At 40.2% G+C, this 21,890-nt stretch overlaps 1 protein-coding gene and 1 non-coding gene across 3 annotated transcripts; both read left to right on the top strand.

Moving 5' to 3' along the window:
* Positions 1-6,163: 6,163 nt before the first annotated feature.
* Positions 6,164-14,582, top strand: ddx54 (DEAD (Asp-Glu-Ala-Asp) box polypeptide 54). Of its 2 annotated transcripts, none has more exons than XM_036004808.1 (20): positions 6,164-6,447; positions 6,934-7,060; positions 8,168-8,238; positions 8,333-8,521; positions 8,649-8,698; positions 8,813-8,854; positions 8,948-9,043; positions 9,141-9,262; positions 9,398-9,459; positions 9,786-9,917; positions 10,064-10,274; positions 10,408-10,539; positions 10,658-10,879; positions 10,972-11,045; positions 11,145-11,352; positions 11,820-11,970; positions 12,092-12,205; positions 12,316-12,426; positions 12,518-12,678; positions 13,650-14,582. In XM_036004808.1, the coding sequence occupies exons 1-20, from the start codon at positions 6,346-6,348 to the stop codon at positions 13,913-13,915; spliced, it is 2,643 nt and encodes an 880-aa protein (XP_035860701.1). In that variant the 5' UTR covers positions 6,164-6,345; the 3' UTR covers positions 13,916-14,582. The 2 variants fall into 2 exon arrangements, with proteins under 2 accessions (XP_035860701.1, XP_031133795.2); XM_031277935.2 differs by having other exon boundaries at positions 11,145-11,357; positions 11,822-11,970.
* trnac-gca lies at positions 6,579-6,650 on the top strand. Its single transcript has one exon. It is a non-coding gene; the product is annotated as a tRNA-Cys (tRNA).
* Positions 14,583-21,890: the final 7,308 nt, after the last annotated feature.

The raw sequence follows: 21,890 nt of genomic DNA, 5'->3' as shown, positions 1-21,890 counted from the left end.
TGTGTCCTATTTATGTGAAACAAATGAGAGGTTGTCATGTGGACAGTCGTGTGTGTGTGTGTGTGTGTGTGTGTGTGCGTGTGCGTATGCATGAGGAGGTGAGGGAGGAAAAAGATGCTGATTTACGCTTAGCTTTAATCAGTGTTCCTGTTTGTGTGTGGGCGTGTATTACTCATGTTGTGGGGACAAAAATCTGTTCACACAGTCACATTGTGATGGGATAAAATGCAAGTCCCCACAACAAAAATCATTACATTTTAGGGTGAAGACTTGGTTAAAGGTTAGGTTAAGGTTAGGGTTAGGATTGAATGCAAGTCAATTTAATGTCCTGTAAGGTGATGGAAACACAACTGTGTATGTCTGTGTGTAAACTATATCCTTGAAGTAATAGTATGACCTTTTCAAAAATACACTAATTTCCTTTCTTGCTGAGAGTTAAATGAGAAGATTATGAGTGGTATCCATGTTCTCTTCTAACTCTCTACCAGAAAGTGAAAATAATCATATTTCCCAATATGTAAAACCTTTGCTTGAACATTAACTCTTTTCATAATAAAAGCCTTATCTTATGGGATATACTAATTCTAAAAGTACAGTTCACATGCACACTCACAAAAACACACACCCACACAACTCAACATCTCAAGATTCCCATTCGTCATGGTGATATGTCACGTGGGTGATGAATCTATAATGTGAAATTTTCATATTGCATCAACACAACCAAACTGAGTGGTGTGAAGCATTACAGAGCAGTCCATGTAAAAGTCCCAATACTGGTGTGCACATGCATATTTTGTCCCGACGTTTTCCCTCTTTCCCCATCTTACGGCCCTTGTTCATTTATATTCTGCTGAGCCGCTTTAGCCTTCGAGTGATAAAGCCATGAAAGAGAGAGTGAGAGAAGGACAGATTCGGAGCTGGAAGAGCAGGTCCGGCAGTACTACAATGATGAGAGTGAGTCTTCCCCAAGCTGCTCCTGACTTATCTTATGACACACAATAGCTGCTTTAAATACCCTTGAAGTCCCCCACGGTGGCTAGTTTGGAGTGGCAGTGACAAGAATAGGGAAGGCCTCTACATGGCTTTTAATTCTTGATGAAATTGCAATTAAGACACCAGAAAAGGAACTGAGCCTGAGGCTGTGCAAGCAGCAACCAAAAAGAAACAACAAGGATATGATGAGGAAATACATGAAAAGTTAATTCTGCTCTGTGGGCTTTAATTCTGGGCGTCTGTCTTCGCATATAAACCCTCCCCTAAAAGTGTAGAGAAGATGAAACTGAAAATGGCCATTACGTCTCGGCCCAGTGGGTTCTCTGCAGCTTTAATGAGCAGTAATCCACGAGTGTTTGACCACAATACTCTACAACATGGAAAGATATTCTGCAGGCTATGTGCAGCTAAATCAAAACAAAATTCAAGAAACTGCATTGAGATCAGCGAGGTTTAAGACATTACTTTCAGGGACTTTGATTCCCCACCAGCTTGGCTGATGGGAGAAATCCTTAGGGGCTTCTTTCGCTTCCCTTTAGGGACAGTTTTTGTGCTTTTGTCACATGTCCCATGATTAGCGCCTTAATGCTGGCACTTGCTGTAAGATTAACTACTGAGGCCTTGAAGGGAAACTGCCTTTTAGCACCCAGAATATCAAGTAATTGAAAGTTTGACCGGATGTATGTGCCTCTGCAGTTTTACACTAAAGGGAGTGCAAAGCCGGATTCTCCTTATAAAGCAAAGGAGACGTCTCAGCAAAAGGCTAAGCCCCAGTTGTGGAAATCTAAGCACTTCTGAATTTTGCTTTATTACCTTTTAAGCATTTTTTATATGAATTACAAATATTGTGGTTACAATGCATTGATTTACTACATGAATTCACAACATGTACTATTTCTACTTGAAGAGTTCATATACTCAAATTAAGATATAATGCATTTTTTGCTTCATATATTTAATGGACGTATTGTAACTGATACATTCCCACAATGTGATAAAATGTCTGCTTGTTTCTTTGCATGTGTGTAATCATTTTTGCAATGCAGGAGCACAGATCACACATGAGGAGCACAGATTATTCCAGTATGCTTTATACATTTTTGTGCATATTATCTTCTACATCAGAAATCATTCAATTATTCTTGCTGACACCTACAATTTCTTTAAGGATTGCAATCCAGCCAATGCCAATTTACTGACCTAATAAGCTACAATCTCCCCTGCTGGGTAAGTGGAGGGTCCAGAGAAACTACTGGGTTAACATAATTATACGTCTTCTCAAGCATGTAAGCGCTGCTCCTCTCAGCGTCTTATCAGCCTGTGGCATCTTAACATGCAAGTCCAATCAGTGGCCTTGTATTTTGTGCATGGCTGCTCTGTCTCCCTGCCCAGCAGTCCTGTGGGTAAAACCCCGTGGCCCTCTCACCATCTGCTGCTGTCACTGGGGGTGGCACTATCACGCTCGCAGTGCCATGCCAGCCCAGTGAGCCCAAGACCAGGCCTTGACCCTCTTCAACTGCCCTTAGACCTATGTCTCCCTCATGTTTAAAAACCATACACAGGTCTGAGTTTGGACTGTGGATGGTGAATTGCCTCTCAGTCTCTAAATATGTTTAAAACAGCAGTTTTCACAGTTTCAACATTGATAGTAAAGCTCACAATTAGGATATAATCATTTCATGGGATGCAACTCCAAAGCTGACTACACAGCCATTTTCAAACTTTTTGAAGAGCTGTTATCAGATTTCCGAGATTAATTTGCCCCTTGGATGTACAGCGTCTGGCATGGAAAATCAAACCAGCATTTGAAGACTTGCTGGAGGGCATGCCTGCCTGATATGCTGCATCACTCGCAATGCTAATTGGATGTTTGGACTATTTTTAAAAGGTCCACTAAACCCACGGTCAGCCTTTTAAATAGCGGTTGATAAATAATTAAATTGACACAGATAGAGTAGAAGAATATTTAACTGCTACCACCATTTAAAGGCTTAGCTTTACAAACCATCAGCTCAATAATCTCTTAATTTAAACATCCCCCCTCCAATCTCCAAGGCTTAGAGGCAGCATCTGCTACACACACTCTGCTGGAGAACATCTTTATAAAAATCCAACCGGAGACATGTTGACATCTGTTTTTCCTAATGACTTTCATTCAGTGCCCATTTAGTCACCGACTACATAGTGAACCAGCGTATTTGTGTACTATCTAAATCCAAGTTGACACAATTTACACCACAGGTTTTCGAAAGGTCAGATACTCCGCAGTAAATCCCCTTTAGCCCATGATGCAGCTTAGTTTGCCCTGCATTAGGTCCTCATAAATCTATGTATGTTTATCATTTTAGATCTTATCGTTATACTTTGTAAAATCAATGGTAGGGCTCTCAGGGGATTTGTAGGAGTTGGGGTGTTATGTAGCCATGCTGCCAAGAGAAAAATCAAGACATGCTACCCTATTTTCTTCTATAGACAGGAACATTAAAAGCCCTGCCTAATGAATAATAAGCAACATCAGAAATCAAATTCATGTGGAGATAAAGTGTGATTCATAGGCATGTTTTCAACATGAGGGCTTGACTTTGTGGGGAAATTGAGAGTTAAGACACTGCCAGGAGCTTTGGAGGCTGACCTGATAGCACACTGATGCCAACACCCGCTTTATTTGAATGCCAAGTTGAAAACACCACAACCTTCCCATCCCTGCCAGCTTCATATCTTAATCCTCCTCAGGCTTTATCACTTAAATCACCTTTAAGAACAAAAGCGGATCCTATAGGTGGCTTGCTGCACCTTTTGCCTCAGGTCATCCCTCTCAGCTCCCTGAACAGATTTGGCTCCAGGCTACTGCAGCCAGGCTCTGTAAGGGAATATGAATGGCATTAGCTCCGGGCTGTTGCCACAGTGTTGACTTATTTACAGCACATCAGCCCACTGACTTCAAACAGCGCAGTACACATTTTGGCAGCCATATTAGTGTCAGTGTTCCAAAGGACACATTTCCACTGTGTGATTTAAAAAATGAAACTGTGGCTGCTTATAAACAACAGAAATGAATGAGCAAATGCAAAAGTCCTGTAAACTGAAGACATATACTGAACAATAGAAAATGTGCATCATTATAATAAATCAAATCCAAACTGTATATACTGGTTTTCATTATTAAAACACACCTAATACACATAATCAAAAACATATGAACTCCGAGATTGAAACAGAAACGATGTTTATTAAAAATAGGAAGAAAAACACTGCTGAGATCTTTTCCTGATAGTGACTCCTAATAAGTAACATACTAAGCATTTCAGTGTTCATTTGGGTTTTTGATGTCTTGGCAGCTGTTTTCTTGAGCAGCAGCTGGCCTCACATTTTAATGAAACCACATGCAGGGACATTACCGACATTTATATTTGCCCAATAATCAATGTGCGTTGAAGTGAATGCGTGGGTTATTGAAGGCTTCAAAGGACACATTTTGGCAAAATTACTTACCACTTTAGGCAAAATCAATAGGAATACAATTAACTAGTTGTGAAAGATTAATTTGGATTCAAGGCTGTCAAGCAAGGATATTCCACATAAGCTTTGGCAGGGCATTATTTATGAATGGAGGTAGAGCTTTGTATTGTTACGTCATTAACAAAGGCATAGTATTATTTGACAAGGAATGACAAAATACGGCTTTGTTTTATATGCTACACGCAATATTTTAAACAGTGACTTAGGATAGTTTAGCACATGTGCAATACATATGGCATTAAAAAACAGAATCTTAAAATTAGCATAGTGCATAATGCCTGCTGAAACCTAGTGAGTCTGTCCCTGGGCTTATGCTTGTGCAGTGGACTAAAATTTCCCCATGAGTTTTGGGTTATGTAAAACATAATCAACACAATAGAGGAAGGGCAATGCTTTTTACATTTCTCATAGAGTATGTATATGCCTAAAGAATATTTTTAACACTAAGATATATCTGACTCTAGGTTGAAAAACTGCTTTGTTCATTCTCCTCAGACAAATAAAACAAGATTATTTTTGCAAAATGCGCAACCGAATGACCTTTTGAGTTTTAAAGACAGTGTTACACTGGAACTGTGGGCTGACTGCCAGCTCATCTTTTCACATCATGCACTACAAACATTGAAATTAAACATTATGATTATATACCGTGAATATATGTGTCCCTGTTTTCTTCAGTTGTACAATCAGAGTGTTCAGTTGGTTCACTGGAAATAAAGAGAAAATAATCACGGCAAAGATTTTGAATTGATGTATACCTCCTGTGATTAAATCAGCATTGGACTGTGTATAATATATATCTTCGCACCAGAAAGGCTGCAGAAATGAGGGTGTTATCGAGATTCACGACTCTGCTACAAGACATCTGTGTCAGACTTTCAAGTGCACACACACACACACACAAATGCTAACACAATATGAGGAAACAGGGTGCAGATGCTGTATGTTCTCTCTCATAAATCAGGGGAAACTTTAAACTGAACTAACACGTCTTAAGAATTGTCTTGGAAAAAAAACATTTCTCTCTGGTATTTGGGCAATAAATGGCTAAACAATGGATACATTACATTAAAAATGTAAATACATTTAGAGATGAATGTCCCTCCACTCCTGCAAAAAGAAATTAGGTAATTTGACAAGATACAAAAAGCACCTGAGATGTTAAGTGCAGATTCTTCAAAGATGAACAGCAAGAGCCTGACATCTGCAAATCAGGATTCATGATAGTGCTACTCTGCTTATATATTTCAAACGAAATATCAGTCTGTCTTCTTTATTGAACATGAGATTAATTTAGGCTTAGAGGGGGGTGGAAAAAGCAGGACCGGAAAATTGTGTTGTATGGCTGTGTTTAGCTGCTAAATTATTGGCTTGGTGTACAGTTCATCAAATCTGCATCCTCTGTAAGTAGTCTATGACACATTGCTACTTTAGAAACTATGTCGTAAAGTGTTAAAGATTATAGAAATTACACTTACAATATAGGCTAATGGCCTGAGAGGAAGTGGAGATGATGTAAAATATGCATAATTATAGATGTGAATTGTGAAATGTGTTTGGACTTCTATCTAGAGGCACACGCTCCGTAGCAGTAGATGGCGGTGTTATCCTTGGCTACGAGCGACATACCATACCAGAACGGAAGAGGAAGAAGAAGACAAGACGAAGAAGAAGAAGAAGAAGCTCACACGTGTATTCAACATGTCTGCCCACCGTGTTGTTGTGTGTTGATTTGCCATGAGCGTTATTGCCTAGTTTGACTCCGTTTTATTTCATAAACCGTACAGTAAAGGTACCGACGGCAGTCTGAGAGAGTTTTAAAGCTTCAGGATGGCGCAAAGAAGGAAGAAACTGACGAAGAAGAAGAGATACACAGCTAATGCTGACAGCGGAGACTTTGAACTGGCTGCTGAAGTTAACGACGATGATTCTGTAAGGAACAATATTTTAAGACGACATACTAAGCAGTTGCTCACTTATGTTTGCGTGGTGGCATTTAATATAGCAACGCCTTTCATGGTGTATCGCAGAGCCACTGACGTACTATCCGTGTACGTGTAGTTGGGGGTATAGCTCAGTGGTAGAGCATTTGACTGCAGATCAAGAGGTCTCCGGTTCAAATCCGGATGCCCCCTGTTTGTTGTTTTGACCAACCTGGCTTATATGACACATTAATAATACATTAAAAAATGCAGGGATATTATCTGTACATGTATGCTATAGTCAAAGGCAAAACTCTATCCGGGTGACTTATAGGTATGAAATATGGTCATAGCATGTAACTTTAGTGTAAGGGTTTGTAGTTTAACTTTATATACGCTTACATTAATGTCAATTTTATTTGTATTTGTCTTGTCACTTGATCGGTTTAATCACGTGTTGTTAACAAGCTATTGTTGTTTTCTTATTGGCTCACAGCCAGGGAGGAAACTCCCGCGGTTCCCGACCACATCAGACTGCCTGTCAGATGTGGAGCCTGACACCAGGCAGCTGGTCAGAGCCCAGAACAAGAAGAAAAAGAAGTCTGGAGGCTTTCAGTCCATGGGTAAGACCCAGTGAACAGTGTACAGATAGGGCTGCAGGTCCACTGGTTACTTGCAGTATTGGAAATCTACCTGTGTATAGTAATTTGAGCTGAAACAATAATCTATATCAGGGATGGAAATTACCACCTGCCACCCGCCATATGTGGGTGATTTTGTGCATTGGCGGGTGAATTTGCTCAACCTACCAGCCACAGTGGTGGGTAAATAAAAGTAGTAGTTGCAGACAGTGAGCTCGCAGAGCTCCGCAAGCGGGCCGCCTGTGCAGGTGGCCATGTCGCGGGGCACCGTGAGACAGCCACCCCCCTTCTCCTGTCTGAACCCAGTGTAAGCCATATAAGCCATGGCCGCATCTCCAATGTTTCTAGTCCTCTAGATTCACGCTGCCCTTTTACCTGTCGACCTGAGGTAGATGCTAGGATGTAGTCACCGAAAGAGTCTCAACCAAACGTGAGCATGAGCAAGGTGGGTGGGGCCAGGCCAGATCCAGAATTCCAGAAAGGTTAGATGTGCTTCCAGCCCCTTTCAGACCATGTTAAACAAAAATATTGATCATAACAGAGTAGTTTACGTACTTTAAAATGTGTCTGGAGTGGGGCTTTAAGTTTTAATGCCACTGCCCAATGTGAGTTTCTCTTCTTTTAGGTATTACTCCTGTTCTAGTATGATCTGATAAAGTACATGGTGAAAGATCAGAATGGAACTGGGGATGGGGATGAGGATGGGTGGAGGAATGTTTTTTTTTTTTTGTCCAATCTGCCCAACTCATTAAATGTAACTTCATGGTTCACGTGTGAGTGTGCATGTGTGTACATGAGAGAGAAGGCGAGAATGTTAGTATTTTTCCTTAAGACTTTACCTTATGAAATAAACATGCTTGAGTGTTGTAGATCTTGTATTATTTTTCACATGCCGTTACACGCTTGTCGGTCAAAAGCAAGAAAGTGGCTGGTAAAAAAGTTAAGTGGCTGGTAGATTTTGGAATCGACCAGCCACAGTGGCAGGTGAACAAAAAAGTTAATTTGCATCCCTGATCTATATTAAGTAAGGTATGGTTGACTGTTTTCCCCAGAGGCAATATGGTTTAACTACATTATGTATGATTTCAGGTCTCAGTTACCCTGTATATAAAGGCATCATGAAAAAGGGTTACAAAGTCCCCACTCCAATCCAAAGAAAGGTAAGTCAGCACCACTTCAGGATCCCGTAATCAAACATTTTGTAACCTCTAAAGTCACAATATTGTGTGCCCAATTTTCCTTTCACCACTTCAGACTGTCCCAGTGATTCTGGATGGCAAGGATATAGTAGCCATGGCTAGGACTGGCAGTGGTAAAACGGCTGCCTTCCTGGTGCCAATGTTCGAGAAGCTGAAGGCCCCTCAAGCCCAAACAGGAGCCAGGGCCCTCATCCTGACCCCCACCAGAGAGTTGGCACTGCAGACCATGAAATTCACAAAAGAGGTCAGACGAACAGACTGAGTGTTTACTGTTGTTGTAGTTAACCGGTGTTACATGTATCTATGTTACCTATGGCTATTATTTAGTAGTGTCCCTGATTTCTTTCTCTCACTGTGCTGTGGTATTATAGTTGGGGAAATACACCGGCCTAAAGACTGCCTTGATCCTTGGTGGAGACAGGTGCGTGACCCCTAAATATTTAGCTGCTTCTGCCTGTTTTATGTTGTACTCTGAGATCCGTACAGTTGCCCTTTTAACTCTGCAATTAATGTAAATGTCTTTGCTCCTTTCCAGAATGGATGATCAGTTTGCTGCTCTTCATGAGAACCCCGACATGTGAGTATTTTGTTGTAGCGCTAACTCGTTTTGTCGTTTCTCCCCATCCATGGACTGTATGTTGGAGTCATGATCTCTGTGCTCTCCCCCCAGAATCATCGGTACCCCTGGTCGTCTCATGCACGTTGTCAGTGAGATGAATCTGAAGCTGCAGAGTGTGGAGTATGTGGTGTTTGATGAGGCTGACAGGTGAGAAATGGAATTGTTTAAAGGTGTAATATTTTCATTTCACAGCTTGGATTCACACTTGCATGTGTGAACGTGTCGGTGTTCTGCTTCCACTCAGGTTGTTTGAAATGGGTTTTGCTGAGCAGCTTCAGGAGATCATCCGGAGGCTTCCAGACACCAGACAGACTCTGCTGTTCTCTGCCACTCTGCCCAAACTGCTGGTGGAGTTTGCCAGAGCTGGTGAGATCACTCAACTGTTTAACATGCATCCATCATGATTGAAAATGTTTTTAAAGATCATCGCCTTCACCATCATCATCATAATATGCATGACAACCCAAGCTAACTAAATATGCTTTTCTTTTATATTCCCAGGGCTGACTGAACCAGTGTTGATTCGTTTAGATGTGGATTCTAAACTCAGTGACCAGATTAAGGTAAATAAGTCACTTTTGAAGTTTATTAAACATTAAAAAAAGAACTGTTCCTAGCATATAAACCAAGCTTTAAAGAGGAAAACATACTTTTATTTTTTAAATGGATTCATACTTTTATTATGATAAACAAATTAAGGATGCTTTCAACAATAATTTTTAATGTGACATTTTGTGATGTCAGTAACTGAGTCAATAACTGACTGTTATAATAACTTAAATAAATATGACCGTTAAAGGTGCATGTTGCATCTAAAGCTTGGAGCTAAATCCTCTCTTTATATCTGCCCATCCCGTACAAAATCTGAATTTCTCCGGTCTTTCCTCAGCTGTCATTTTTCCATGTGCGTATGGATGACAAGCAGGCACTGCTGCTCTACCTGCTGAGGAACGTAGTGAAGCCTCAGGAGCAGACAGTGGTTTTTGTAGCCACCAAACACCATGTAGAGTACATCAAGGAGGTAAGATACAAACAGCATAATAACTCAATCGTGTCTCTCTTTGGGTGCATTTTTTTCTGCGTGAACCCTCAAACACTCTCAGTAAGGGGGAAAAAAAACACCCATCAGCTTTGATTTATGGTGCTTTCTTTTGTTTTGATCTCCAGCTGCTGACTTCAGAAGGTGTGGAGTGTGCCTATATCTACAGCGCCCTCGATCAGACTGCCAGGAAGATCAACATAGGGAAATTTGTGCATCGGAAAGCCATGGTGCTAATTGTGACAGATGTTGCTGCTCGTGGTATAGACATCCCCATGCTGGACAATGTCATTAACTACAACTTCCCATCCAAGCCCAAGCTCTTCTTGCACAGAGTTGGTGAGTGGCTTATACAACAAATTACAATCAAGAGTGTGTCCCTAATCAAAGTGTTTTTGGTTTTTACCAAATTCTAACAAGTGGAAGAAGTGATGAGGTGGATATGATAAATGAGGATTATTTGTCCCATCAGGCCGTGTGGGACGTGCTGGACGCAGTGGCATAGCCTACAGTTTGATTTGTCCAGATGAGATGCCTTTTGTCTACGACCTTCACCTCTTCCTCGGAAGGCCTGTTCAGTTCGCCACACATGAACACACACAAGGTAGGCTTCACGGAATGCCTGCAAGGACTTCAACTTATAAATGAACTCTTGGATTGATTAGTTGACGCAATCTTTGGCCCTCTGCTGTCACTCTCTCCGATCTAAACCTCTCCTCCAGATGCAGAGGGTGTGTTTGGTCGGGTCCCTCAGAGTATCCTGGATGACGAAAGTTCTCATCTGACAACGATTCACGAGAACTCCCTGGACCTGCAAAACATGCACCATGTCTCAGAGAATGCCTACAAGCAGTATCTTAAGTCTCGGCCAAACCCCTCACCTGAGTCCTTCAGACGGGTCAAAAATACAGATCTGTCCAGCATGTCTGTCCATCCATTACTAGGTCAGTTTGTCAGGAGGATGAACTATGAAGAGAACAGTGATGGTGGTACTCAGGCAGTAGTTGGTAACAGCATTTGATTGATCTTGTTTCAGTGTCTGGTTTGGGGAAAACGGAACTGGAGCGCCTTCAAATAGTTGATGCCATCAAAGGCTACAAATCCAAATCGGTGAGTTACTGTAGATAGTAATTCAGATATCTCATAGTGCTGAAATTCCCTGCTAACCTGTGATAAAACATACAAATGTTCTCCCTTTGTCTTCTGTAGACTATCTTTGAAATCAACTCTAACAGTAAGACACAGGCTGGTGAGGTGATGCGGACCAAACGCTCTAAGGACACGCGGCTGGTGGACAAATACAGCAAACAGAGAGACAACCTGGCTGCAGAAAGCCAGCTGCACCAGCCCGTCAAGCCCTCCACCAGCGCCGATGATGATTACACACACACCATGGGCGAAGAAGAAGAGGACAATATAAAGGCAAAAAAAACTTTCATGCCACTATGGTATTATGATTTGAAACCAAGCATCTACAGCACGTTTGTACTTTAGCGTCTTTGTAAGACCTACATGTGGAGCACTGATAATACAGTAGGGGAGTGAGGAGACACTCTGCTCACGAGACGAGACAGGAGATTGGGTTCACGGGAACGAGACAAGATTTTAACACTATTTTAAAGAAGCGTGCGTGCGTGCGTGCGTGTGTAATGTCATTTACCACTGTCCCACATTCAACTGAATTAGGAACAAAAAATTATCCATTATATGATAGAGCTCTAATATATATATTTTTAAACTGTAAGAACCTTTGATAAAACAGAGCAGCATCTCTACTATGTTAATACACGTGTTCCAAATTATTTGTAACAAATCCTCCTTTTGTACACAGTTAAATGCCAACCTCATGTCAATGTTTAACATGTAATTCTTCATGTTCCCACCAGGGGGTGTTCTCTGTGGTGGTAGGTGGCAAAAGGAGAAGCCTGCAGGAAGATGGGGAAGAAGGGCAAAAGAACAAGAGAAGCAGACAGTCGGGCAAAGATGAGGACTATTACATCCCCTACAGACCCAAAGACTTCAACTCTGAGAGAGGGTGAGGCATGACCCATTGCAACAACAACAAAAATTTATGTGAAAAAAAATAACATCAGACATGTTTAAAAATGTACTATGTGCTTACTGTGATAACCTACTCATGTTTGGTGTGATGGTAGGTTAAGTCTCGGCGGAGAGGGCACTGCCTTTGACCAGCAGGCCTCCTCGGCTGTCCTGGACCTCATGGGAGATGATGGAGCCAAGTTAAACCAGCACAAGAGCATAATGAAATGGTGAACATTTTAATGCACTCTAAATCTGCCTCTTTCTGACACCTTTTTGACACCTATATATTTATTTTGCCATGTCATACCATAATTTAGAGTTTATCTGTCATTTGTAGGGACCGTAAGAGGAAGCGCTTTGTAAGAGAAGCAGGAAAGGAGGACCAGAAGAAGAAGATCAGAACAGATGGTGGACAGGTCATCAACAACAACAAGAACAGGAAGAACTTGTATCCTCTTTGTGCATTTGTTCAATTTTACTATTCTCTCTCACTCTGGCTACATTAATCTGGATTGTTGTGCCACTTAACGGCAAGTCAGTTACGAGGAGTGGAAGAAGAAATACAAGGTCGATGACGGAGGATCTGGCTCAGATGGAGAAGGAGGAGGAGGAGGAAGAGGAGGAGGAGGAAGAAGAGGAAGAGGAGGAGGAGGAAGAGGAGGAGGAGGTGGAGGAGGAAGAGGGAGCAGGCCAGGAGGAGGTAGGAGAGCATCTTCATCTGAAATAAGCCATTACATCTGATAGACTGTTTTGTTACAAAAGAAATAATTAATAAAATCTACTCAATAAATCAGGTTACTTATACATTAAATCAGTTGATACATACAGACAATATAATATAATTAACGTCCAGTTTTTTTTTATTCAGAGGCCACACATTTTAAAGCAAAAGTTCGACATTGTCTGAAACTCTAATTAACACTGTTTTTCTCGTTTGTTTTATCCGTGCCAAAACCAAAGTTGAAACGTGGCTCTGAGTCAACCAGGAAGTACCTGGTTATGGCCAAGATATAGAACGTCACACAACCATGTTATTTTTTAACAAACAGACCATGGCTAGCTGTTCCTCCCTGTTTCCAGACTTTGTGCAGCTAACCGGTGTTATATTTAAAGGACAAATATGAGAGTGGTATCTATCTTCTCATCTAACTCTCTGCTAGAAAGCAAATGAACATATCATTCATAGCCAGACATCACATCCATAAAAGGAAAATAAATAACATAAATAAATTGAAGTGACAGAAAAATGTGTTATATTTTCATGGTGTTGGCTCCATATCCTCAACACAGGTTTAAAAAGGCTGCCAAATAGTGTGGAATTTCTTAGTAGACCCTCTGGCAGTATATTTAATCTTTTCTAATTTAAGATAGTACATGACTTCCCTGATCCACTGACTATATGTTGGTGGAATAGGGTCATTCCATTTAAACAATAAAAGTCCAACATGCTGATTTTAAAATTAGATAAATATATTGCCATTTTGAATCTGAATTACCCAATCTGCAACGGTGTTGTGAAATTAGTTTGCTTTAATTCTGACCGAAAAAAAGAGAAGTCACAGTCTACATTACAAGTATGTACATGCTTTTTTTCAGTTCTACATGTACCATCAAAAAATACAACTAATATTTTTTTCTTAATACTCGTTTCTGTATCCTTCCGTCTCCCAGGTCGTGGCCGGGGTCGTGGCGGTAATCCTAACTTCCAGAGCCCTGTAGGACCGCAGCAGACACCCGGTGGCCGCAGAGTGCGCTCAGAGCTGAAGACGCCCGAGCAGATCCTGAAGCAGCGTAAGAAACACCAGAAGCACCAGTTCCTGCAGAGTGGAGGCCTGAAAAATCTCCGTAACAAGAACAAACAGTGGGTCGGAGAAGTCAATAAGTCAGGTTTTGGACGGGGTGGTCAAAAGAAAGGTAAGATGAGGAAGAGACTCTGAGGAGGACCCAGAGGGGCAACTATCACTGAGGGATGATGGCGTGAGATAGTTGAGATGGAGGGCGTCATGAAAGACTGGATGATGAATACAATTCTCTTCCCAAACCACCTTAAATAATTTCACGGCGTCTTTCATGATTGTGGATTAAAGGAGAAGATGAGTTGAGGAAAGCATTTCTAGACTGTGGAGATGAACTACTGAAGTCTAGATTTGACACAGAGTATGTATAAGAATGATCCAATGAACTGAGTTTACTCTTGTGTGTTGGCAGATTGTTTTTGAGTACTGAGATATTTCTATACACGTTAACTGACGTCAAAATACAGATGTGAATAAGACAATATTCTGCTGGGGCGTCTTCATTTGTAGTCAGTTGCATGTTGATAGAAAAAAAAAAGTGTTTATGACGTGACTTTCCAAAATATACATTTTCAGTCTTAAAGCTGTGTTTCTCATACTGTAATCTGCTAAGTGCCAGCCAAAAAGGCTCTACGCTGCGCCAAAGGGATGAGGAGGGACTGTGAAAAGTCCCTGATCTGCTCCAGGCAATAATGGTTCTGGTCCGTTACTTTTAAAAAGCAGGAGTCTTGTGTCTGGAAGAAAATCTTTAAGATGTGAGAAACATATGGATGATAATAACGCTCCATTAAACAGGGTTATAGTATCAGGGGAACTGTGGTCTGACTTTCTCTATCTGGTGTCCCTTTGGACATTTAGTTGCTATTTAAATGAAAGCCCTGGCAGGGTAATGTGACTTTGTTCCCTGGGTTCTGCTTCTGGATTGCTCCCAGTTTGTACTCCAGTGGATGATGTGAAATGAAAAATGAGGTACTGGTTTGTGTGAACCTCTAAACTGAGTCCTACCACTTCTTTATGGAGTCTGCACCATCCCATAATGTTCTCCACCAAATTGTGTTCAGTGAAGGAGTTGAAGTCACCGGTTTTGTGGTATGTAGACCTAATATTTTCTACTTTAATTTTCTACTAATAATAAAATAGTTTAAAATAGTAAAGCATCTTTATAAGGTACAATGCTGCACTCTTTTGGTGGAAAACCAGCACTACAAATCTGTTATTGTATCAGTGTCCCCCAAGTGTTGAAGACTGCTGTGCTCCACTGTTTACTCACACCACTTATGGTGGGTATACTTGCATATACAGTATGGCATTGGAAGAAAGTGAAGAAAAAATGTATATGGGTTATATATGTTTGAGAGGCCATGTCACTGGGACAATAACTGCCTTAAATATTAGCGTTCAGATTCAGTTTGGATGCTTAAACAATACAAAACAGTATTTCACAGTTTTTCACAATGTGTCAATGATAACCTTCAATTATTAGAAATACATCCATATTTATCTGTAATATAATTTAAGAGATTGATTGACATATTAAAAAAACATCTTGTATTATAGTGGTATTTAATTAACATGATTCAAATATGTTATATTGTAATGGAAAAAGTTTGTTTTAGGTTATATTTCTTTTAATATATTTTCACACTAAGGCTTGATGAATTTAAATTATCACAATACCCATTTATTTAATTTGAATTAAGACATAAACTGTCATAGTTTTAACTTATTTTATTTTTTTAAATCTTTGATTATTTTCATCAACAATATACAATATTTTTTTCTCTCTTGAATAATGGACTTATCTGACATCTGAGAAGCATCACATCATCTTTTTTTTTTTGGCCGCATGTCAAATGATCTTGTAATTTATATCCTGCAGAAGATACAACAGTCGATCATCCAGCAAAGGAGTATTCTCATTTTTTTCAGCTGTTGGGAAGGTGCAAAACATGACCACATGCACAGCAGCCTCGGAGGAAAGAGCAGCACTACACCAATAGAAGTGAGGGAGACAAGTGGCTTAGTCCATCTGGATGTGGTTACAGTGCTAGCTCTTTTTGGATGATATGCGTACCTGTCATCAAAGGTTATTCATGGCTGCAGTTACTCGAGGGCCGAGATTGGTGCTTTTCAGTCATGTATGAATGCTGCTAAAGATGGAAGAAAACGGGTGGTAGTTGGGCAATGTATTTGTTCTAAACATAGCAGAGTCACCATGGCGATTGTCACGGGACACAGACCAGAGCACTGTCATATTTCATATCAGGGGGATCTTCCAAATAACAGCCATTCATAAAACACACCAGCTACTCTGTCTAGGGGCTAAAGCAAGCAGCGTTTCAGGTTGCTGTGTAGTTTATGAGAAGCCACAGCTCTGTCAGTATTGTATTAATTAAAAAAAAAATCCAAAGTATTTATAACATATTTTCAGTTATATTCATATATTTGCACATCTTTTTGAGACTTATTAGAATGTTCCTTTATAAGTATAGAAAAAACAAAGCTACATATTATAATATATATATATAATATATTTTATATATATAAAACAATAGCAAATATATATTAACAAACATGTAAAAATATAATACTTGCACATTTTCCAAGAAATTACCCATTAATCCATTTAGAGATTTTTTTTTAATACTGTCCATACATTGCTTTACTTTTGAAAAAGCTCAGCAGTATTTTTCATGCTATTAGCTGACATTTTGACATCTACACATTTATCTCTTGTAATGAATTTGTTAAAATATGTTCTGTAATTTTTTGTTAAAATAACATTATTTTGCATCTCAGTCTCCAAATGAGTAAAAATATTGGAGTGCTTAATTTAACTGATTGATGAAACACATCCCTAAGCAAACCATGGGCTGGCTACAAAAAGTTATTTGTGGCGAACAACATCCAGATAGGGCATTTGTACTGTCTGTCCCCTAACTATCTGCGACCAGAACGAACTGGAGTGAAGGAGGTTATGTTGCCTACGATATCAGTTAATCCTCACGCAGAGATACTGAGCTACAGCCTGCCTTTACCTCATATCCCGTCCTCTGTGAAACCATCCCTCACCCTCCTCGTCTATCTGATGGCCCCTCTCCCGGTCCCAGCGCTCTTTAGTGCTACAGCAGCTCTCCAGTCATCAGGAACAGCGGCTTTATCTTTGTTTAGGGTTCCCAGGCCTAACACAGCATCCACTTGAGATATGCCAAACAGCCTGAGCATCAGAGCACTGCTGCTCTCAGAACAGGGATGTAAATGCTAGGCAGTAGTTACAGTGGGACTGTGCTGTCTGTGTGCATTTAGCTGTAGACATTGTCTGACAGAACCAGATTTAAATTTTTTTATTAAACTTATTAACCTCTTAGTTTTCTGACAGTGGCTCATGAGCCTGATGGCTGTTGTCCATACGTACACGAACCAAGTTCTCTGCAAGTTGATTTTCTTAACATTGGGAAATTAATTGTAATTAGTGGCTGCCTGGATGATAGAAATTAATGTAAAACGTTATGAGTGTAGACATTCAAAACTTTTTACAGGTGATAGATCAAAAAACAAACTGAAGGCAAAAGTCAGACAAAAGTTCTGCACACTACTGATAGGATCCAGTGAATTTAATTTAACAGGGCAATGTTTTGATCTAACAAAGATCATCATCACTAATCTACTCAGAGTGGACCAATCAGAGCAGAGCTGTCTGATACTCCCATATAGGTGACAAAGCCTGCCCCTAGGGAAAGGGACAAAATAGTAAAAAAAAAAAAATGAAAAAATGTACTTACTTACATATTAAATAGTAATTGTTGAAAAATGTCAGCAATTATGTAAAACAAAGTTATTAAGAAGATCTATATCCTGTATGTGTGTATTCATCTATAATGTCGGGATCCTCCTCCACGTTATTTTTATTATTCTCAGATGTTTTCTGTCAGTAACTCTTTCATGATGTGTAGTGAATGAGCTAAAACGTGTAAGAAGTGGAATGGTCCTTTAAATCTAGAAAAGCCGAAATATCCATAATCCCCTTTCCTACTCAGTGACTTTGTGTTTCCTTCTAGATATATATAAACAATGTGGTGAGATTTCCCTCTGTAATTATCTCATTAATCTTAATCCATTATCAAAGCAATTATCTGTTTGCAGATATGTGAGTGTGTTGTGTCTGTTTCATTGTGTCCTAAGCAGCCGTCCCTGCAGTCTGGCTCCTCTCTGTGTGCTCCCCTGCGATGATAAGATTGCTGCCCTTTCTCAGGCTATCGCTTACGAGGCAAAAGGCCACTTGAGGAATGACAGGGCCAACATGACTGACATTAGCTGCTCTCGCCTCAGCAATTTCATTCTCCTATGTAGAAAAGTGCTGACAACTCATTAACGAATGTCTTCAATGGGACTTTTTTTTTATGCTTTTTAATGAAGGGCATACAGGGCTGCTGTCTCTGACTGGGTGGAGCTGAGGCGTTGTTACTGTAGGTTCAACTGCTGGTTAGCTCGGTTTATTGTCATATGATAATTACAGTGCTGTGGCTTTGTTTCGGACAACAGGCAGCTCATGAAGATGTTTGGAACAGCCTAACATGCAGACACTTAAAGGGAACCTTAAATTAGCTTGATTACAAGGAGAGAGCTGGAGTCACTGGGACTTTCTTGGGGCCAGAAACTTCCTAATTAGAGATAAAAAATGTCTGTTGGGGTTGTGTTGGCTGTAGGCCATTTACAGTAAGATGAACAAGAACCAGATTGGGAAAATGATCACACAGATCTGAATCCCTTTGAAAATGTGAAATTTCTATGATGAAGTGTGACAAGCTGGAGTTCAGAAATGGCACTAACGGATAACACATTGTGAATGAAAATACACTTTTTGAGACATGATCTATAGTTAACTTCTTTTAATATTTGGTATGTACCAAACCTTTCTCTTTTAAAAACTTTCCAGGTATGTTTCAATGATTCCTGATAACTGGGAACCTCCCAGCATTCACCTAACCTTACTAAACAAGCCACATGTGCACTGCTTGACTTATATGACTTAAGTGACCTTCTCATTTGTAATCATTACGTTGGGATGTTTAGTAATGATCATTTTAATATGTCGGTGACTTCCTGTGGGCTTGAAATTGTCAGGGACAATTTAAGATTACTTAAGATTTACAGATGTACGACATAAATATTCATTTGTCTCATTATAAATGTTCAAGTATCCAGTCCTATGCTTTCTGAATAAACAGGGAAAACCATGCCGTCTGAACCACCACCTGCCAATTGTAATGTAAAGAACATCTTTCATTGCCAGAGAACTGTGTCTCTGCTATGATCTGTAACTGCTGTCAAGCTGTAAATCTGGATGCACCCTCTGAGAAAGGAAAGAGGCTTTTCAGCAGGGACTATTACGACTAAAGCAAGCTGCAAGACAGTGTTTCCGCTGCTTGCCTTTGTGCCATGAAAATGAAATACAGTCAGCACGCAAAGGCCTCTTTTTGTCCAGTTTTGCACCTCTTTTTCTTTTTTTATTACCCTCAGCATCTTCCCACACTTCCCATATTTTATGTCATTGTGACCGCAAACCCTGAAAACAGAGGTTGCTGGGATTGTTGTGTATGTTCTAAAGTGGAAAAATGGACCTATCACTGGGATTGCACACAAATGCATATTTGGTGAGGTTAAATATACAACCAAAGGGCAGAGTTCAACAAAGTCTTTTGAAAGTTGACTATTTGATCCTGCACATCTCTAATCAATAAAATGAATTGACAGTTAAGAAAGCTAACATTAAATTAGAGGATATGTTTGTACAAGAGTGTGTTTTGCTGTTATGTTGGCATGGAGCCACAGCTCATTGGATAGGACTCAGACAGGGTTATTTTTGGGGATGCTCAGGTGCCTGCATGGGGCCCCATCAGAATGCCCTTATAAAGAGGTCCTCTCTGGGTGGGTGGAAAGTGAGTTATCAGCTTCACTGTCGCTCCTTGATGGGGCCAACTCGTTTGCATCTAGTCAACACCTTCTGCCCCTCTCTGGCACGGATCCTAAAGCGACCCTTGGCCTTACCGAGCACTTTAAATATATCTCCTTCTACCACATTTCCTCTTACACTCTACCGCTTCTTATACCAGTCAATTAAATTTCACACTAAATACAATTTAGCTACAATTTTATTATTTAATTCAAATTTTGTCATCCGCAGTACTCTCTCCCCAACCCTTTCCAGGCCTCCCTCTCCCCCCTCTCTCCCCTGTCTCATTTGTTTTACATTATTGATGAAGGGGAAGAGCAGAGGTGTGTTTTGCTTTGACCATATGACAATGCCTTGGGGTTAATGGGATTTCAGTGTAAAGCTAAACTAAAATCACTGTACTTATTTAAGATATGCACATTCAGTGCAAGTGTGATTATGTAGAATGTCAATTTTCTGATTATACACAACAGCAATCAGTGTTAGTTAATGCATTTGCACTACACAACAATGAAAGTGTCATATACTATTTATCCTTTTTATAGTCAGTTTAATTTCAGCAGTGCATCCTAATCTGGGTTTTAAAATTTTGCTTGATATTGTACAAGACTGAGCATATCGAAAAATGTTATTACCACATCTTTCCGTTCTTCCTTTTCTTCCCTTCTCTCTGTTCCTTGTCTAAGGAATGTTTTCCCAGACTCTCTTTTCACCCTCTGTGAGCGCTCAGTCTCTCTGTGGTTACGCACTTCATTTGTCTTCCCCAGGATCAGAGAAACACCGAAAATCAAAATAATCACTGGACACTGAAGTAGGAGAAAGCTTAAGACAAACCCTGGATAACAAGATGACAAAACCTGTTAAGATAGAGTTCTCTAGAAGCTGGCCATGCCAAATAATTATTTTATTAGTTATTTACTAAAAACTTTCAGCACATTTATATTATTTTTTGCATTATTAATATTTTTGTTTGATATTGTAAAGCTTTGGGAAGTTTGACTTATTCATATGTTGGCTGAATATGTGTGCAGCATTTTAATCGCATCCATAGTGATAAACAAAATTGAATAAAATAAGTAAAACACATTAATTGTGAACATTTCCATCACTCTAATATATTGTATATTATAATCAACTTGTCAGTGGTACTTAAAGGGTAATACAGAAGGAGTCTATTTAATACATATTCCATTATGTAAGCCTGATGCACAACAGTGGCTGCATAATCCAATGTTATCTTTTTATCAATAAACACAACTACTTTGCTTCACTGTCATGTAATGTGTTAAGTATGTACTTTCCTTTATAATTTCTTCAAGCAATTTCTCTTTTTAAAATACTCTTTTTAAACAGTTTTTTGGTGTCAGCCCAAAGAAAAGCCTTTTCACACGTCCTTTTACTGCTGCACTTAACTTACCAACCAAAAGATGGAGCTACAGCCATTGGCCAAGGTCAGACCGACAAGGCTGGAAACCAGTGAGCTTCTCCGGGCCTCCCATTGTGGTTTGAGTTCTGGTTGTTTGTGAGTGGGCTTGAAATGGTCGTAGTGTCAGGGCCGACAAACTGGACAGTGTGGAAAAGTTTGTGTAAGGAGCCATTCATCAGGGATCACTCAAAGTTAACACTATGCAGCATCTTTAAACGTAGCCACCACTTTTCAGTGATATTGTAGAGTTGAATGGTCGTACGAGTCCTTTGAAGCCTAAATACATATACAGCCAGGTGCAGAGCTAGGTTATATTCTTTACATCTGGTGTGTTGAGTAATAAAGATGTGAAAGGCAGAATTACCTAAAATTACAGTTACAGTGACTTGGGAAGGGGAGGAGGAGTGCTGTAACCTTTTCCATGAGGAGAATTGAGGGTTGTGATTGGCTGAAGACTATTTTCCCCTCTCTCTCTCTCCCTTATGCTTCCTCCCCTCCCCCTCACACCAGACCCTGGATGGCACGCAAGGCCCTGACCACCGCCGCAGCATGGCGCCAAGGAGGTACAGAGTTTGTGTGTGTGTGTTTGTATGTGTGTGTATGTTGTGTGCTCCAGCCAGTTTGGAGGGCCGAGACCCCGGATATGTTCTGGAAGTGTGCAGTGGACAGGGGCCAGACAGGACGTGACCTTCTAGAGGAAGCTCGGCCGGCCCTATAGGCCAAGCGGCTATCAATCA

The sequence above is a fragment of the Sander lucioperca genome, chromosome 1 (genome assembly GCF_008315115.2).
Source record: "Sander lucioperca isolate FBNREF2018 chromosome 1, SLUC_FBN_1.2, whole genome shotgun sequence".
NCBI classification, from domain to species: Eukaryota; Metazoa; Chordata; class Actinopteri; order Perciformes; family Percidae; genus Sander; species Sander lucioperca.
This window is presented reverse-complemented; position numbering and strand designations above follow the sequence as displayed.